The sequence below is a fragment of the Myripristis murdjan genome, chromosome 19 (genome assembly GCF_902150065.1).
Source record: "Myripristis murdjan chromosome 19, fMyrMur1.1, whole genome shotgun sequence".
NCBI classification, from domain to species: Eukaryota; Metazoa; Chordata; class Actinopteri; order Holocentriformes; family Holocentridae; genus Myripristis; species Myripristis murdjan.
This window is the reverse complement of record NC_043998.1, coordinates 2,958,042-2,978,758: the sequence shown is the minus strand read 5'-3', so window position 1 is coordinate 2,978,758 and position 20,717 is coordinate 2,958,042. Positions and strand designations below refer to the sequence as shown.

General features: G+C 42.6%; 1 protein-coding gene across 1 annotated transcript; it reads right to left on the bottom strand.

The window, feature by feature from the left end:
* Nucleotides 1–438: 438 nt before the first annotated feature.
* Nucleotides 439–10,244, bottom strand: LOC115378021 (cerebellar degeneration-related protein 2). Its single transcript, XM_030078134.1, has 6 exons — nt 9,913–10,244; nt 8,690–8,802; nt 7,632–7,780; nt 6,728–6,898; nt 4,144–4,366; nt 439–3,199 (listed from the first exon to the last, which is right to left on the bottom strand). Exons 1-6 carry the CDS (start codon nt 9,992–9,994, stop codon nt 2,567–2,569), a joined length of 1,371 nt encoding a protein of 456 aa, XP_029933994.1. The 5' UTR covers nt 9,995–10,244; the 3' UTR covers nt 439–2,566.
* Nucleotides 10,245–20,717: the final 10,473 nt, after the last annotated feature.

Genomic DNA, 20,717 nt, shown 5'->3' with positions numbered 1-20,717 from the left:
ACCTCGTCATTATAACCGCTTGGAGTTCTTTGACTGTGGATCCTGGTCCTGCACCAGCACTGGACTGTGATCCGGCCCTAAAGGGGAAACTGTTACAGATACACCGGTGTGTCGCCATGCCATGCGCTGCTATCTCTCGGCTCTCAAGTGCCTCTGCCTCACAAGGCATTCAGGAGAAACTCCCACCCATTCATCTTAAGGAATTACAGGGACAGTACCAACATTGTGCAACTTTTTTTTTTTTTTTCTTTGATTCTCACTGAAACACCTTTAGATTAAATTAAGACCTTCGTGGCTGAGGAAACTGTCAGTGAAACATTCCACATTTCCAGCTAAATTACAAATTTCTCACCTGCACACATTAATTAAGGAAGCAGTTACACCCCTCATTTTTTCATTGGTTTGTTATATATGTTGCTCAATAAATACTGTCAAAGGTAACTTTTCTGGTGTGTTTTATTTTTTTTCTTCAACCCATAAAGTCCAGGCCAGTAAGTGGAGCTCTGTGTCATTAACCAGATACACATGCACCCAGAAAATGTGATTTTTCTCATCAGATATAGCACATACCTGATTTTTCTCAGGGAGACCTGTTTTTGGGATCAGATATTAATAACGTGGGTATTAGGGAGCATGAGGGATATCACTGAAACAGATTTACTTTGTAAAGGTAGGCAAATTCATGGCAAATCAGGAATTTTCTATTAAAATAGCCATGAAAATTCCACATCTGTTCTGCAAAAGAAAAAAAAAACTGATTTCTTTAGCCTCCACATGAATCCAGTCTGAGAAAAGCAACTGCAAACTGCAAGATCCTTCAGGCAATGATAAATTATGCATCGAACAATCAGTATAACAAATAAATTACAATTTCTCTAACTTGGGCTACATTTTTGACCTACACAATGCTATAATCTCAACTCTTACCTCCCACTTATATGTAAAGTCAAATTTGTTTACAGAGCATTACCCCAGCTTTATTTACATTCTATTTTTATCCTTGAGATTCTATTTTTCCCCTCATGTATCCTAAAAGCGATCACTGAAGTTTCATCTTCTCTTCTTTCAAAAGTTAACAATTCTCTGGTCGGTTTTATTTTTAAGCACGGCTGATGCGCTGCATCTGGACAGCTGCCGTCAGTCGTTTTTTTTATAACGTCAGATGAGATAAACGTTACATAATTTCTCAAAGGGTTATCAGTGATTAGTGCGGTCCAAGAGTCACCCATTTACTGACCTAATAAGAAAAAAAAAAACTTACAACCCGTCTTAAAGATTAAGCAGAACAAAGACACTGTTTTGCTGCCTCAGCTTGCTAAGTTTTATGACTCACTGTAATAGCAATGAACATGTAGCAAAATCATGTGGACAGGTAAAAACACTTCATAACACATACACATCGCAGATTATTTAGGTCTAGATTATGATTCATAGCACGGTCACAGTTAAAACTACTCGTGATAGCAATATAAAGTGTCAGAAGAGCGCTGATAATCTCTGTGCAATTCTAAAGTGCATCTCAATGTGATTTTACAGGGGTCATCTACGAACTGTGCACACGTTCCCAAGCATGACATGATACGCACATACAACGGGCAGCAAGAGCAATGCACTGAGGAGGATGTGGGGGGGGGGGGGATACATGGCTTCACAAGTTACCTGCTAATGGCTACATGTTTAGATAAGCAAGTTACATAGGGAATTAGTATTTTGGTAAACTTCAGAATGTCCCTTTACTACAACATTCAGTCACAGTCAACTAAGCCGATCATACACTGACTGAGCAACCTTGAGGAAGACGTGTTCCAACTACGGAAAATTCACTATTTGAGCACCATAAATCACCAGGGTTTGGTTCTAATATTATAAACTGATTTACCGTGAAATTATATAAATTAGACCGATTCTAGCTGCAGCTGGAGATTTGATGATTATTCATCTACTGGTTGCTCTCACAGGTCCAGAAAAAACAATCACCGAGGAAAGTCGGCTACTTCATCTAATTGCCAAAAAAATGGTGTATATAAGTTCACATTATATCATAGGTAAACATTGGAATAAATAATGGATGCAGCTTATAAATTACTGATGCATTATTCTTCTTTCCCAGAAGTGATTTCGCGAGGAGCTTGTTTGCGATGGTTTGAGCAGTGAGGTAGAGTGATTGTACAGTCAAGACGGCATTAGGCACCGGTGTTGCTGTGCAAAAAGAGCCATATTGGACATATGAGCTGGTGGTGTTGGCCTTCTCATAGTTCCTGCATCACTCCTCTTCCTCTCTAACCCTTGTGGACGGCGTGGTCACCAGTCCTGGGCCGACGACGTACACTAGGCTCCTAACCGGGACGCTTTACTGGCTTAAATGTCTACAGTAATCTACAACAAGCTTGCTTCCTTGCTGTGAATTTGATTTCAGAGAAGTCTCTTCAAAAGTCTTCTGTTTTGTCTTCGTCCACCTATGGTCCTCTCCTACGCGCCTGTCGATCCATAGGTGCACAATTTCTGCTCTTTTAATGTTTTTACAAATGTCCAACAGCAGTTTTTTTTTATTATTCTTTTTAAGTGACTAATGCAAAAGAGGCACTATTTCACCAGCTGGGGATGTCCCCCTGTTTTCAATCAGGCCCTCTTTGGTTTTCTGAATGCAGGTGAAAATCTCCTTGAAAAGTGCCTTGTACTCCGGCTGGTGGAGCTCATCTCCCAGGTCCTGGATCATCTGGGCCGGGTCGGGGGACAGAGGCCTGGAGGAAGCGGAGGGGGGCGAGGTTGCCATGGCGGTCTGGACGGCCTTGTGGCTCTGGGCCTCCTGCTCTTTTTCCTGCCCCGCCAGGTGGCAGCGCCGCAGGAGCTCTTCGTACTTCACCTGCAAGGCACTGTACTGGGCGTCGACCTCGTTCAGCAGCGAGATCCCGCGGTACTTCACCACCTCGGCGCGGCGCACGCAGGAATGCTCGTGGTCGTAGAGCCTGTCGGGGACATTGGACATCTGCGTCACGATCATCAGCTTCTCGCTCTCACAGCGCTTCAGGCTTTTGGCCGCCGGCACCTCCGGCTCGCTCTCCTCCTCAGTGTGCAGGAACACACACGAGTCGGGCAGCAGGCTGCGAGGGTCGTCCCGCCTCGCCGATCGAGAGGAGGACTCTGCTCTCCAGAGCTGACGCAGCTCCTCCGCCTCACTCTCCAGCTCAGCTAATCTAGCCTGAAGAGGGAAATTAAAAAAAAAAGACATAGACTGTGTCAGAGAGGAATGGAATAACCTGAAATTTGACTGCACAGCTGTCAAGTTCAGCTGCACTCCTGCTGTTTCAGTTTGACTTCAACTCATCGAGCTGGAGCTTGGCCAGGTTCTGGGGTGATAAGTCGGTGATGATTTATGGCCAATTTCAGATGCCGATACAGATATATGCACATTTTTTCCACCTAACTGCAGAGAACATCAAGTCTCTCCGGTGGTGGAATTAACATATGATGCCTACTCTTATTGTGACAGCCCAGTGGCAAACATAAAATACAGTGCTTTTTAAAATGCAGCCTACACATTCATTGGGCAAAAAAAACCTACTTGATCCTACTTAATCAGGTTTGGATGATGCACTCCCTGAGACAACAGCCACTTCACACATCTGTTCTGATATCAATACTTGATTTTAAAGCCGATATCGGCCGATACCGATGACGTGCTGATATTATCGTGCATTTTTAAATGATGATGTGTTTTGTTACTGGATTCAGTGCCTTATACAGGACTGCACTGCTGTCACCATGTGTAAACCTCACATCTCCAAAATGAATCACTTGCATAAAGTTTTGTTTTTAAGCTGTTATTCACTGGGTTTTAAGGGGTTTTATTGACCAATGGGATGCAGAATGTTCCCCTACTATAGTCGATCATATGGTGCAGAAGTTAAAACATTAAAAAAAAAAATCAATATTGGATCTATGAGGCCGTCACCTGACAGCAAAACTACTGTAAGTACTTATAAGTAATCTAGTCTGGGCAGTGCATCCCTCCAAGGTGCTTCCAAACTAATTGCTCACTCTGGGACAAATAAAGCTGTGGACTTGAGAGGGTCAAGACCTGCAAGTCCATCAAATAAATTGTGTGTGTGTGTGTGTGTGTGTGTGTGAGAGAGAGAGACATACCTGACAGCCCTCCATCCCGGTCAGCTGCTGCTCCAGCGCTGCGTTCTCTTGGGCCAGGAGGTCGGCCTCTCGCTCCGCCGCCTCCCTCCGAGCTCGCTCGCTGGCGAACTGGGTCTGCAGGGCGTGGAGCGAGCGCTGCAGCGACGCCTGCTCCTCCTCACGCCATGTCAGCTCAGAGGGCGCCGGGAACGCGTCCGCCTCATCCGCCTCGTCTTCAGACTGCCTGCATAGTGTCACAGCACAACAGGGATGATATACACTACTCACAAAAAGTTAGGGATATTCGGCTTTCGGGTGAAATTTCAGGATGAACCTAAAATGCATTATAACCTTTACAGGTGAACTTAATGTGACCTTCTGTAAACTTTTGAATGCACATGTCCAACTGTTCAATGTTTCAGTACTTTTTGCACAAGTTGCTGTTCTCTAACAAGGAGTTTAACGGCAAAATTCACATCAGGTGTTTGATGCTCCAGCTCATCGAGGTCGTATCATTAGGGAACGGCTGCTGGAGACTGGGGTACCTCAGATGGAGTGGCCTGCACTTTCTCAGACCTGAATCCCATAGAAAACCTATGGGATCAGCTGAGTCGCCGTGTAGAGGCTCGGAGCTCTGTACCCCAGAACCTCAATGTCCTGAGGGCCGCCCTTCAAGAAGAGTGGGATGCCATGCCTCAGCAGACAATAAGTCGACTTGTGAACAGCATGAGACGTCGTTGTCAAGCTGTAATTGATGCTATTTAAAAATTATTTTCATGTTTTCTTGTTTCCTGAGGAATATCACTGCCTTAGTAGGGTGTAACAGTAAAACGATGATTCTTTATGATTATACTACAGCTCTTGCGTATGAAAGGTATGCATCAGGACTGAACTGAAAGTAGTATAATCTTATGCAGGCTTATGTGTAATTTCTCAGTTTTTCCAAGACCTGGAAATTATCAAATCAATTATCCCACATTCACGTCTTCCACAGCTCTGTAAAGTCAAGTTCTGTTTAACTTTTTATTCAAACCCTCGGGTCAGTGGAGGACATTTTGTCTTCCCGTCCCGTTCACAGTTATTTTTGAGATTTCACACGTCTATTTCCTTGTGCGAAGTGCAGCAGAGCGTGACAGGAAAGAGTGGAGAGAGAGGGAGAGAGGGAGAGAGAGAGAGAGAGAAGGAGAGAGAGAGAGAGAGACAGACATAGTGACAACAAAAAGTCCAAAGGTGATGAGGCCAGGTTCAACTTCATGATACCGCGAGTGCAAAATGTAACACAGAAATTGACAGCAGGCCCTTATTTGTGATGACTAAGTGGTAAAAAGGCCTCTGGGGAAAACAGAGGACTGGGGTTAAAAATAAAATCCATATCTAAAAACAGATATGAGGACAGCACAGGCAAAAACAACAATAGCACAGTCATCTCATGAAGGCACTTCTCTATGGAGAATCCAGAACGTATCAGTGGAGCTGAAGAGATTAGCAATTGGGTGAAGGATCAATAATCGACTCCAGACGGAGACGGTGGGACAGGTTGAGGCCCCTGTCTTCGCCTGGACTTCGCCTTCACACTTCCAAGACGCACCCAGGACCGCGCACCGCTCTGTGTACGATGAGGTCGGTGCGGAGCCGCGGCGCGCTTATCGGACGCATTTATCAGAGCGATTTCCGTGCTCTGGCCTGAATAACAAGAGAGAGCAGCCCCTAACAGGATTACGCAGAGAGACACTGAGCCCGAGCTGACAGAGAAACCACAACAACAGAAAAGACGGCAGGAAGACACCGCAGCCTGATACTTTGAGAGTAGAACTGCTCTGAGGTAGGGCTGTCTGGCTGCCAGAGGGTCGGATTAGCACCTACAGAGTAGAACTAATGCCAAGAGGACCTGCAGAGGGATTTGGTGCGTCCCTTTCTGGAAGACAGGGCTTTACAAACAGCCTCCAGATCAGTAACGGAGCTAAAATGCCTTTCCTCAGGTAGACATGATGCACTGCAGAACCAGAGTCCTGAAAATATGGAATGAGTGTTCTGATATGGTGATGCTCCTAATGACACACAGCAACCAAGAGGCACTTCCACAGTCACCATGATACTAAAGCAAACATGGTTATGCTAATGAGGTAAATAAATAAGGTAATTACAGTTAGAAATGGGCAACAGGCCGCTGACAAAATCAAATATCACAATATCTTTGACTGAATGCCTCCATATTGATCTGATAATATTATAGCAGTGACTTTTTTTAAACATATTGACACTCCAAGTGGGTAGTGGCAAATAACAAAACAGCTACAACAGTCTAAGAGGTTTGGGAAATTGCATCAGTTTACTGTAATGCAGCCATTAAAAACAGGAAAAGACAACACTTATGTCATTATCACCATATTATAATATCCACAACCCCACACCATATCTACAGTATGTCTGACCTGTGCTATACCACCAATTTGCCTACATTTGGTAAATGCATGTATACTGGATGAAGCACACACCATATCACACTGTGTAAACCTGACGTGTCTGAATTTGCATTTTGGTGAGTATATGCACCCTGTGTGTGTGTGTGTGTGTGTGTTGCAGTCCAGAGGTGTGTTATCATCACCTGAGCGTGTTCTGCAGCTCTTTCAGGCAGGACATGCTCTGCGCGCTGCGAGGCTGCCACGTCTCTCTCTGCGGAGGCTTCCCAGGAGGAGAGGGGCTGGTCTTCAGCTCCTCCACCTGACGCTGCAACTCCTCCACCTGCGTCTGCAGCAGCTCCACAGTCTCCGTCAGCCTGCGCACACACAATTCAGTTCAGTCTAATCATCACAGACGTTCTCTCATGGCGCCTTACAGAAACCCAACACATACTGGCCAATCCCATGGACCAAAAGAGCGAGAGCGAGAGAGAGAGAAATAATAAGTATAGGTCTGACTGTAGTGGGACTGAGTAATACTAATAATTGGATTAGTGATGACAGGACTAATAACAACTAAAACAGATATTTTCAGTTGTAGCTGCCTCTTCCCTGTTGTTTTTGCTCAGAGCTATTTTTTTTTCTTTGTGTGGCTTTTTTTTTTTAACACCTTTGAGGAACGATAGGTGAGAAAATGTCACGGAAACAAAACCCATGACACCACTCCTCTACAGAAGGTCGAAGGAACAAAACAGACTGTTAACACCGTACAAGAATATACACAGATGTGTTACTTTCTTCCATGTCAAGATGAATCACATGGTATCACATGATAAATCATAAGGCTTTAATGACTAACTACATCACTTGCTCATTTTTAATAGCGTTTTGAAGGAATACTCCAACATTTAGGGCAAAATACCCTTATATTAAGTGTAAGTGCTTCTGCTACCATACCATGAGATTTTATATTCTCTTAGGAGAATATAACAAATGGCTGTGTTGAGAGATATTTTGATTTTAGCCTCATCAGCCGTCCATACTCTTGTAGTGCAACCCCATCAAGCCCGCTGGTCCTTGTTGCTGGGTAACCCACACCTCCTTCCTTACCCCTGGATCTTCTGCTGGGCAGCCCTGTTGTCCAGAGCCAGCTTGTGGTTGTTCTGCTCCAGCTCTCTGGCCGACACGTCCAGCTGCTCGTACACCTTGGCGTGCTGGTCGTTCACTTGCCTCAGGAGGTCCACCTGCTTGGTCAGGTGCTGGGGGAGGAAGATGACAGGAGAGAGGCAGGGAAGAGAGAGAAAGAGCACGTCAGAGAACGTGGAGTTTGACGCATTGAAGTGCAACATGATGAGCCATTCTCAATAATGGCAAACTAAACCCTATATAATTATTATGTCTGCTCTTCTCACACATATTTTTCTCTTCTGGTATAACACCCAGTGCTTACTCTACATGCCCTGGAGTCAATCTTATGGTCAGTTGTCTTCCTTTTCACAAACACCTGAATGTCTCTAAAAGCCTCAACCATTTCATTTGGATGGATGTAACAGTGTCAGGTTGATATTACACAAGACTCTTAATGTTTTCCCTTGTGTTCCCACATCTCTACCTCTTTAAGGACAGTTTATCTTATCAGTCGAAGCAGCACGAGCACTTTGAACCTTTGAATCATTAGTTGGCTGGCTGCGGGTCATCCTGGGCTGTAGTCCGTCAAGGAAAAAGTGAAATTGGGTCTCAAATCTGGATTAAAAACCATGACTGCGAATGTAGTTGATCACAGGTATGCTGGAAAGCTGTGCATGAGATTTCTTATCTGGTTACATGAACAGGGTGAAAGGAGGTAGGGCAAGTACACAACAAGGTGAAAATAAGGCCTTTGTTATCTGGCATAAGCCAAGGGAATGCGTGACGTGTAATTTAATCTGCCATGGTACAGATGAAACCGTGAACGTAGGAGGAAATCGGTGGAATTTGTTTCAAGAATCAGGAATAAGGTGCCGCCATTCCTCTGAAATGAAGGAACAAGAGGTTGTTTTGCTATCTGACTGGCACATCAACGACTTTTAGACTTTCTATGACTTTTCAACGAACGCACAAAGGCAGGTCGACAGATGGGGGGGGCGGTGATAGTGAGACAGAGAGACAAGCAGACAGGTGAGACGTACCTCGATCTCCTGCAGCTGCTCCTGGTTGGTGGAGTACATCTGCTGCAGGCCCTGCTCCAGCTCCCTGTTGCGCTCCAGCAGGGTTTTGCCCAGCTCGGCTGCCAGATGCAGGTCTGCAGGAGGGGGGGGCAGGGGAGGGGGAGAGAGGAGATGCCAAGATGATGTGTTGACCCACCGCCTCACTGTTCTTTATTTAGTCCTACTGCTGGAGGAACTGGGCAAGGTGACAGAAGTGGTGGGGCAAGCCGGTGGGACAGTTGGACCCCGACAGGCTTCGTAAAGCCATCTGGACACAAGTTCCCCACCTTATCACTCACAGAATAGAGTTTAGACAATACATTACCTCATGTAATGCATTGATGTATCCCGAACTAATAGGGCCTGTGAATAAATGAGGGAAGTAAATCATGTTTTTCTGAAAATATGATTGATTTCTGCTCATATTTAAGTGTTTGTTTCACCATGAAGGTCGTGGTTAACACCCCTCTTGGTATTTACCATTACATCACTCTGACAATTATCTTGCCCCTTATCATTTGTTCCCACTTTTATCTATGCAGGTCTCCTTAACTACTTGAATCAGCTGATACCAAGAAGTGATATTTCATTTTTAAAAAAAAAATCCCATCCCAACGTGGCCTGCACACACACACGCACGCACACACACGCAAAACGAAGTAGAAAGGAGTAGTATGAAGACAAAGGCATGAGCAGTGGCCTAAACCATGCTTTGCAGACAGGAAGTGATTTTCAAATCTAACCTCCGCTGAATCACGTTTTCTGCATTGCCGCATACGGTGGATATGTGCGTCCTGCTGATGCTGACACCTGCCTTTCCTGCACATTCAAGGTGCTTCATTTCCCCCAAAACACACTAAAACACCGCGCATGCTATCAAAAATCTGCCAACAAATAAACATTATAAATCCTAATCTTCTTAATCCGCCCAATACAGAAAATCAGCCCTCGGTAGTCCTACCAGCACGACGAGCCTACCTGATTATTTTGACTCCTACTTGTGCATTCAGCGGCCAACAGTGAGTAAATAGTGACCTTACTTTGTCGTGTTTTAATTCCTACCGCAGGTCCCTATAATATCCTTAGAATAATCCCGTCGCTGTTACATTTGCAAGGTGTCCGGGTGAAAATGTATTCGTTTGTTTGTTTGTTTGTTTGTTGTTTGGTTTCGGGTGCGGGACAAAGGAGGAAATTCAAAGTGTTACCATGCTCAAGGTCCTGCTTGTCGTACCACGGCTCCTCCTGCTTCATCTCAAATTCCTCCTCCACGATCATGTCAGTGAGCATCTTCAGTGAGGGGAAAACGGCGTCAGTCGGTGTGATTAAGTCTGCCGGTCTCTTCCCATGGCAGAGATGGGTCTGTAGCTGGAGGTCGGTGCAGCAGGCGTCCTTCTCCGTCTCCGTCTCCCCCCCTCGCCGCTCTCCGTCGTGTGCCAGACGCGCCGGAGTGAGCCGAGCAGCGGACGGCAGCGGATTTGAATGGACTCACGCCTGCTGATCAAACTGCGCTGCCGCTTTCCTGTCAAGCTGGCCGGAATAAAAGACACAACATCCGGTGTGACACTTCAAAACAACTCCCTTAGTGCAATATCTTGGAAAGCACCGAGGTTAAGAAGAGCTGGTTGAGGAGTGGGTGGCATGCTCAACTAGAAAGCCAGTGGAAATATCTTAATGACTGCGTTTGCTTTGTTTATTTATTTATTTATTTATTTTTATTTGACAGGGACAATAATAAAAAATAATAATAATAATTTAAAAAAATGTATCAATTTATAAAACATGAAACCGTTGCATTGTATATGGGGTTTATATAGCCAAGGCTAGTTTCCGACCCCAGTCCTTGGTTGGGCCTTTCTATACAAATATCTACAATATATGATTAAAAATGATCAGTTACACCAAATTACAGTCATAAAAGCTGTGTCATCACCAATTTAAAATATGCCAATTAGTGTTCGCACATTTGGTTGGATTTCAACCAGATTTTAACCTTATCATTAAATATTTTATATCAGTTTCTTTTTTTATTTCAGTTGGTAGGGCATTCCACAAATGTATCCCTTTCATGCACACTTGGAACCGCTGATAAAATACCTAACCTAGTAAATAAATAAAGAGACAAAATAAAGAAACAAATAAACTACCTAACAAAGTAAATAAATAAGTATTGTGATGCTCAAAAACTGAATTTGTAGGAGACAGACTGACATTGAATGCAGCATGGCTAGAAGTTGTATTTGATCAGTGCGTCTGTTCACTACTGTATTTGACTTTTAGCTATAATTTCAGATTCATTTTTTTCCTATTCAAGAATTACTTTTCTTAGCTTACATACTGAGTGGTGACTGAAAGTCTGCCAACAGGTGAGCTCTAACCTCATATATATAAATATCTGCAAGATGGTACCTATAGAACTATATTTATAGAAAAGGCACAAAGAGTTCAAGTCACAACTTGAGAAAATGTCTGTTGGCTTGAGAAAGTTCAGAAGGCTGTGTGGCACACTATTTTTTATTTATTTATTTTACTATTTTCTCACAGCTGACACCTGCCTGGTTTCTGGTACATTTGTGTCTACTCAAAACATCAACTATAAATACACGATCTTAATTTGATAGTTTCACGATACAAACTTTCATCGGGGAACATGCACCGCAACGCAAAATAGTCTTTTAAATATTTTCAACAGCACTTATTATTTTGTATTTTATTTTGAAGGCAAAGTCGTTCATTTCCGGTGTCATTGTGTCTGTCTTGATGTGTCACCGCGCCACCTGCTGGCTCTGCCTGTTCTCTTGGAAACCGCAACGCGCCAGCCGCCGTCCTAACGCAGCGGGGCGGTGCAGGGCCGCTCCTACATGTTGAGGGGCCTAAACACGCCCACACACACACACACACACACACACACACACACACACACACACACCATCTATCAATTAATTTTTTTTCTTTTCCCTTCTCTTCTAAAGCAATGTTCAAACATGGGCTAGTTTTAAAAAGATGTACAGACACATGATAATTATGAGGTATAAGTGTGAAGAAGAGGTCTGACTGTCGCCAGGTGTTCACAGGGATTATTGTATTTCTGTTCTAAATAACAATTATAAATATGTAAATATTATGAGTTTGTTGGTGTATTTATATGGTAGAAATATATATTGTATACTTCATGATATCACATATGTATATGTAGAAAAGCAATTACTTAGTATGGCTAGGACAGATATATAAGTAATATGGTTATGTATGATATTATCAATTACCTTTTATTTAAACAAAGTTAAGAATATCCAAGCTGTAAAAATATCAGGAAGTTGATTAATGATCAATCATTAACTGAGGAGAAGGGCTGGGTTTCAATAAGTTCATACTTCTGTATGTGTTTTGACATTTTCTCTTGCACTCAGCTGTTCATGGAAATTAATTAATTATGGAAATTATTGGAAATGATTTCATTGTCTTTGTTTCTGTTTGTTTTTATGCTCCCTGTCCTTTTACATGTTCGAAATAAATCAAAATGAATGAATGAATTAATTAATTATTTTTGCTGCATTAAGGTAATGAAGCATTATGAAAACATGGAAGCAACAATAGTTAAAATTGTTAAAAGTTGCTATAGTTAATGCTGTGTGGTTGTTCTGCTGCATGTCCTGTCTGATGTGTGTTTATAGGTGACGGGCTGTTTAATGTTTTCCTATATTTAACCATCTGTGGTTACTTGGAGAAACCACTCATTCCCAGATTCTGCCAAACTCCCTACATATTGGTATCCTGTATATATTTTATACTCTTCAAAATCCTCTTCTACAGGAGGAGGCAAACAAAACATCGCTGCGGTGGCTGTGAGGTAAAACCTGTGGTTCCTCTCTGTGTTCTGTAAAAATGCTGTTACCACATGTGATCCGGGTTTGTTTTCTTGCAGTGTGTGCGATTGTTTATCGCAAATGACACATTGAAACATTCTTATCACCAACAAATAATCAGTGAAATGAATGCATATTTATTTTTTTATTAAACAACCTGGTTTCACTCTGTAGCCACTCTCCTTGCCTCATCAGCGAAGGTCAAAGATCGTCCTCCATGTAGCTGCCCTGTCTACATGCTGGCTTTGCTCACAGCTTTTATATCGTTAATGTAACACCTCTCCCATCATGATTTATGAATAATTTTGCAGTCACATCAGCTTTAGAAAATAAAACAGTGACAGCTGCCATCAGGCTGAGTAACAGTGTTTTCATTCCTCTGTTTAGCTGCAGTCAGGCAGCACTGATGTAGGATCTCTGAGGCTGATCACAGCTGTTTGGATTGTGAGTATCATCAACTGACATATGATGTATTGATATGCTGATATACTGATCTGTAACCAAGAAAAGAGCAGGTAAGACGGGTGAGTGAGACCTTGGATGATGACGCCCTTTTAAACTCTCTTATATGACATCCCAGGTCATATTGTGCATTTCTTTAATGATATATGCCAAAAAATATATTTCTTTGTATTTTTACATCAAAATGCAATCATTTTGTCTTCCTGTAAAACAATATGATGCACGCTTACAAAGGCATGAATCAGTTTCAACCGATAATATCACGACATCCACCTGTCAGTCAATCTTCTACTTTCAGCTGCACAGAGTTAAGATTCACGCCCACTTTTCAGTGTTCACATCAAATTCACATCAAATTCCTTGCAGTGTTTTGTTGCGCCTGTCTACCCTGTTTCACTCCGAGATACGTCACCATACAGAGATTAGAGACTCTCGAAATGCTGTTTCATCCGGACTTTAATGAGAAATAATCCACAAAAAATCCACATAATTCATGAACTGCACTACACTTCCCCTCAAAGGACAGAAGTTACAAGAGGTGACCGACCTTTGACCCCGAGTGCAAGTAATCTGACCCTGATTTTCTATTCATTCGATGAAATTTAACACATTTATCTCAAGGAAACTAAGATGGTTTTATCAAAATGTTAAGACAGACTCAATCAAATACAACAGATCTAATTATTTTTTCATTAGAGAAAAAAAAAAAAAAACATTTCTACAGGACCAAAATTAGAAAACATCGATTTTCAAACCTTTCCTCAATTCTCCTGCTAAAACCCCGTTTTCAGTCCTCACCCTCTAGAGAAGGAAAGTGTACATGTGCAAGATCAGGGTGGGTCTTGTCTGACATTTTCCTCTCCTTAAAGGCACCTCAAGATGCAGCAAGTGTTTCATGATGTGCAACATGATGTGCTGCATTTGATCAGCTGGTGGCAGTGTAGACTCATGCATCCCTGTGTTCAAACCCTACACAAAACTATAGGCTGTTTCCATATGAGAAAGGCATGCACACACACACACACACACACACACACACACACACACACACACACAATACAAAACGTGTTTGAAATTACATTTTGAAGAGTCATTTCTAATAGCCATGTCTTTTTCCCCAGATAATGCCAATCAAAAAATCATACTAGCAGGCAAATGCAAAGGCAATATTGTCTTTTCTGAAAAAAAAAAAAAAAAAAAAAAAAAGTTTGGGTTTTGGATTCATAAATGCACATTATGTGAAGCACTGCACACTATTCTCAGTTCATACTGGCTTCTCTTCCAGGAACGGCATTTAATTTGTTTTTTTGCAAATGATATCTCCACTTTAATTATTAACATTAAAACGCTGCAGAAGGATGATCTGCTTATTAAACATTCAGGGAGACCAAAAGCTCTGCCTCGGCCTCACAGACGGGTTTCGGTTTCATCATCTTACAGCAGCGATGACTGAGACAGACACAGACGCCTGAACACACTCGTATCTCTGAACAACATCCTTGCCAACGGCGGGAAACTGATGATAAATGATCTGCTGCTTGGACCCAGGGGATGATGGCTACAGCAGCGTCAGCCTCTCTCTTTTTCCCTTCCTCTTCTCCCTTTTCTGAATTTTGTGCAAATCATACTTCACTTAGTTGCATAGCCGTTAACTTTTTTTTTGCGTGTGCGGGAGGAAGGCATTCATTTTAATGTGTGATGTGGCTTTATCCTTTTCTTTGCGTGAGGATTTCTTTGGTATATGATGCTTAATTCAACAACATAATAGCATTTTAGCGTCTTCCTCCTCAAAATTCTTTCAATCCCGTCTCTTTCTCTGTGTCATCACTTATTTGTAAAGCCTTATTCAAAGGTGCAAACCACACAATGTTACTGCCTCCAAGCACAAAATGATAATGTATTTGTGGGGGCTGATACGGTTGTTGATCAATAGCAATGACTCAAATATTACTTTGGCAGGCGCCGGGATTTCTGGCTTTCAAAACTCATTTTTTTAATGGCATGCACACAGTTTTGGAATAAAAACGCCCCACACATTGGCATTATGAGGACACCCCCCACCCCCCACACACACATACACACACACACACACACACACTCCCCACCCCCCCTAAGTTATTCCTGTACACTCAACTGCTTGATGATGGAGGATGGTAAATGCACAAGGCAACACAATGTTCTTTAAATTTAAAAATAAAACAAATGCAAAAATTCAAGTGTCTTCTGAATCTCTGTTCGCTCTGCAAAACAAACAAACAAACAAACAAATGCGATTTCATCATTTGTGCCAATTACAGGCCACCGTAAGCCACCATATGCCTGAGACCTGTCCGTGTTGTTGCAGTGCCCTTGCTGCCAATAGACGACTTAAAGGTATAGTCCACCCAAAACACACAAATAGACATTGCCGGCGCCTCCTGATACCCAATAGCGCCATCTGCCATCCTGATAGTTTCTGTGTGATTTGGCGAGGTTTCCAGCAAACCGAGTCTATCTGCCTCTAATTTGTACTCACGTCACGCGGAAGGATACAGTTTGTGTGTGTTTGTTGTAGGGCTGCCACAATTAATCGATTAATCGCGATGACGTCGACAATCAAAATAGTCGTTTGTAATTTAGTAATCGACGTAATCATTTTTTTTTTTTTTTTTTTTTTAGCTTTGTTTTTCGCTCGAAACTGCCGCTGTACCTTCCGCTGTCATGTTTGCCTTCTGTCCTTGACGCACATGTGCAGTAGTGCTCATCGGAGTCAGCGGCGACTATGGTCCACAGTTTGGGAGCATTTTACCCAAAATATTAACGGGAAGACTGTGAAATGCAAAATTTGCAAGGCAGAGCTGGCATATCATGGCAGCACGACTGCCGTGCACCAGCATTTGAAACAAAACCATGTTGTGTTGGCTGCCGACGAGGACGACGAAGAGGGACCGTCATCTCTGTAAGCTCGTTGGCTAGTTAGCTGCTAATAAAGTTAACGTCAACATTAATAAGCTATTATTTTTAGTTAGCACATAACTTAAACACTTCAAGATGGAAGGAAGCGAATCATGGTGAAACAACAGAAGCTGCATGATGGCGCAATAATCTGCAATTTACGTATGATCCGATTAATCGAGGAATCGCAAAAATAATTGGTGTCGTGTCGATTATCAGAATAATCGTTTGTGGCAGCCCTAGTTTGTTGGCAGGAAATAGTTCCCAACAACCATTGCTTTTGGAAAGAGCTTTTGCTGATGATTTTTTCAGACAGACTGGAAACTGCCAACCCTGAACAGACTTTTTGTTTTGCAGCCTGAACGGGGGATTTGAACCGCCAACTTTCTCATCAAGGTGTTTCGAGCTCACGGTTTCTTCCCCGTGTTTCCTCCGTCGCCACAATGTGTTCCCTCTCCTCCTTCCCCTGCAAGCCTCCTGGTTCCTCCGTCTGTGTTTCTGTGACAGTCGGCGAGATGAGAGGCAGAGACGGAAGCCGGGGCGAGGATTTGGCTCCACGGGGAATCGGCTTCTCAGACTGATAAAATAGCTGTGATCTTTTCCTCGTAGTATATCAACACTTTTGTTTGTGTTCCTCCTATCTGCACCCCACCCGTGGCATTTTACTTTCATTCACGCTGTATTGCCTTTTCATTTTAGATTTCATGCGGCGTTTAATGCCAGACGGCTGAATGGGACCCCATAGCACCCCAACCCCCCCACAGCAGCGCCCCCCCATTTTATCTCTTTGTCTGACTGGAAGTGTATCTCCAATGCAGACAGGGTACAGAATATTTCCTCTGTGGCAGGGAAGTCATCTTCAAGTAGTGCACGTGTGGTTTTGCACTGATAGGCGAGGTGAAAGAAAGCCAGATAACAAAAATGGAAGGAAATTGAAATATTAAAAGAGGGAGAGAGAGAGAGAGAGAGAGAGAGAGAGCAAGAAAACAGGATGATTACTACTGTGCTCAGCAGCCCATTCACACATTCCTCCTCACCCCTGCAGTGATGTGAGTTAGTAATGGTGTGCCTTGCTGCCTCGCGGGGGAAGCAGCGATGATACGGGGTGGTGGCAAACCAGTAATGAGTCGTTAAAAGAGAAAATGTGGAGCTTTACTGATCCGTTTCCATACCAACTGTCTTAGCTGTGGGGATTGGGTCCTCTCTGTGTGATGGGTTGAGGGACAAGGAGGAGCTTTGGGGGGGCTGGAGTGGGGTGGGGAGGGGGCTCATAATGGGATTTGAGCAAGTGTCTCTGCTACATGCACAGACACATGTGCCAAAACCTCAGAGTGTGTGTCCTTACTGTGTGGGAGTGAGTCCTTGTTTTAAGTTAATCTTCAAAGCTCTTCACCCCTCCTCCTTTTTAAAAAAAAAATTTGCAGCAATCCATCATGACAGCACATATAAGCCTGCGCCAAAACGCCTGCAGCCATTCCAATTTTTAATGTGAATATCTGAATGATTCTGATCTTTCCCTCTCTCTTTTTTTATTTTTATTTGCATCGCCTTTTGTTGTTGGCTCCTATACAAACAGTCAAGGATGGAGATACACTTGTCAGTTGGTCTCATTTAGAGCCGGTGTGTTGCCATGACAACCGGGCGCTTGCAAAAAAAAAAAAAAAAAAGATAAATAAATAAAAATCATCATGATGCCAACTCTCATCCAGCATCACATAAGGACAGCATGGAAGAAAGAGACAAAGACGCTGGCAGAGGCAAGCGAGTGTTCATACTTGTGTGTGCATTTGCCTTGTGCATGTGTGTATGTGTGTGTGCGTGTGTGTGTGTGTGTGTGTTTGCACAGACATGACCATAAAGAATGCAATATTACAAATACATAGACAGCCTGTCGTCTGAGTCACAAAAGATTGCTTACCTTGTACAGACAGTTGAACATGAAAAGAAAATGAAAGAGTGAGAGCAGGAGATGGAAAGAGAGCAAGAAAGAAGCAGAAACTGAGAGAGAGAGAGTGAGAGAGCAACAGAGGGAAAGATAGAGACAGATGGTGATAAGAGAAATTGGATTTGGGTTAAAGATAGCAAAAGCGTTATCACCGAACACCAACATCAAAGACGCTGCTGGCTGGGAAAACAATGAAACTTTTTTTTATTTTTTTGCGTTTAATTTTGCGAGTAATCTCAGCCCGGGGGTTAAACAAACTCTGTGAAGTAGATGAGTTTAGCTAATCTCTCTCACACAGCTTCGGGGCACCGCGGCAGCACAAGGACATAACTTATTGTAGAGCTTTTTGAGTGCCTCTTTTGGTGGTGAACAGCCACCAAAACAGGCGTGTACGGCGCCTCTGGTACTGTACATGTCTCTTGGAGGAGGGGACTCCATCACGGGCCCTGAGAAAACCCCAGAATAAGCCATGAGGCCAAACTCTGCAGCAGCTCCTTGTTATTTCGCACGGATTTCTGGGTTATTCCTTGCTGTAAAATACAACAACAGCGACAAAACTAAGTGTTTTAACCAGGATCCAAGAGGAAGAGGAGCAGGTGAAGGCTCCTGAGCTTCAGGCCAACAGGTTGTCACCAGACCTGAGACGAGTGACTGACAGCTGACAGGCTGCTGCTCAGATGCCGTCTGCTGAATGAGAAGAGACTGGAACAATGTTACATCAAACACCATGTGGAGACAGCGAAGAGGATGGTGTGATGGTGTGTGTGTGTGTGTGTGTGTGTATGTGTGTGTGTCTGTTTTTCAGAAGCGACAGAGGATAATTAATCCCTGTTTCACAAATACACTGCAATTTATTCCCTTTGTTTTTGAATGAGTTTGCTCTTCATGCGTTCAGACATTTGGCTGATTGTGTTTGGCTGTTGGAATGGGCTAATTAATCCAGTAAGTTTATGAACGCACACACACACACACACACACACACACAAGTGAGAAGAGCTGAGCTGCCCACTTCTCCTACCGCTCGGCTGGCCCGGGGAAGTGCTGAGCCGAGGAAAAACGTCCAGGCACTTGGCTGTGTTTTCATTTTCGTCTGTACTGCTATGAAATGCTTCTTCCACGATCAACTTCAAATCTGGAGGCCTGGAAAACAACGTTGAAGCAATGCATTTTGCCACTTTTGTCAACAAATATCACCAAATAGTGGATATTTCGGTGATATTTTTAGTCGGCTCAAAATCTTGTCCACACCGATTTTGTCCGGTTGTCCATCCCAGCTCCTGCCATGAACATGGACATGTGTTTTCTGATCTTTTAGTCATTAAATCAATCAATCTATCAAACTATCTTGCACTTCCTCAAGCACTGCACATGTATCATCAGTTACTAATTAGGCTATACACTTACACTTTATTTATTAGAGCATTTATTATTTATTAGAGCATACACTCTAATAAATGAAGCACATAATGGTACCTTTAGGGGTACAGCGGCTTGGCACCGGGTTCTTGTGGTTTATACCTTTTTACAGAGAGCAGACTTGTTCCTATTATAACTACAATATCGATTGTATAATTGTATCACCTATTTTTCATACCCACAAATCAACAAAACCTATTTCATTTTGAGGCTACTCAACCATACACTGCAAAAAGTCAAAATCTTACCAAGAGTATTTGTCTTATTTCAAGTAAAAATGTCTTATTTCTAGTCAAAATATCTCATTACACTTAAAATAAGACATGATCAGCTCAGAAATAACTTGTCTTGGCAAATTTTTACTTGTTCAGTAAAAATTTGCTTGTTCCATTGGCAGAATATGTTTCTTGTTTCTAGCAAATTTTAACTTGTTTCAAGTAAATTTTCACTTGAAAGAGGTGAAAATTGTCTAAAGACAAGTTATTTCTGAGCTGATCATGTCTTATTTTAAGTGTAATGAGATATTTTGACTCGAAATAAGACATTTTTGACTTGAAATAAGACAAATAATCTTGGTAAGATTTGACTTTTTGCAGTGTAGCCCTATAACTGTAAAAAATATACCTTAAATTAATATTTTACCTAATTTATTTACTTATTTAGGTGTTTATTTATATGTTTAGTCATGTTATCGGCCTAACAAACACTGTCTCCTGATATTGTACCGTAATATTTAGAGGAAACGCTACATATATGTACCTTTTTGGCTTGAAAAAGATTAACATAATTACCTTGAGGTCCAATAACCAGCCCTATAGGGGGGACATTTGTGTAGATTTTCCATCGGGGGACAAACGGACTCCAACTGTGCCCCTGTTTCTGAGAGTGTAGGCAGCTTTTGGATGGATATGCTGTAGGAAAACTGCTTATCTTTTTTTTCTTTCCCTCCAAAGCCCCAGTATTGTTATGATTACTGAAACAGATTCCTCTCGTCTCTACACTACGGTACACACCCTTGTTAGATGAGACGGGATTCTGGGTAATTTGTTATTGCAACTAGAGGCTTACTGGCTAAATAAATGAGATGCACTTACTCCTCATGCTCTTGGCATTGACTTTATTGGGAATTGTTTCTAAAATTTGTTGTGTGTGTGTGTGTGTGCGTGTGTGTGCGTGTCAAAGTGATTGACTCTGTTATGAATAAATGACGTCTGTTTGGAGAAACACACTCCAGGCCTGTAGTCCTTCTTGTATGAAATAATATGAGGACAAATGTATGTATGCAATATATTTAGGCTAACTCTGCATTCATTTCCATGTAAACTTGTGAAACTAACTGTCTTATACAGATTATTGTATTATAAAGTACAGCATATTGTCTGTCAGTCGC

Bases quoted from the DNA above. Each gene is read 5' to 3' on its own strand.
- LOC115378021 (XM_030078134.1), bottom strand. From the start codon at position 9,994: ATGCTCACTGACATGATCGTGGAGGAGGAATTTGAGATGAAGCAGGAG. The intron at 8,803-9,912 runs GTAACACTTTGA...CCCCTCCTGCAG, and splicing joins CAAGCAGGACCTTGAGCATG to ACCTGCATCTGGCAGCCGAG. The intron at 4,367-6,727 runs GTGATGATAACA...GACACTATGCAG, and splicing joins GAGCTGCAGAACACGCTCAG to GCAGTCTGAAGACGAGGCGG.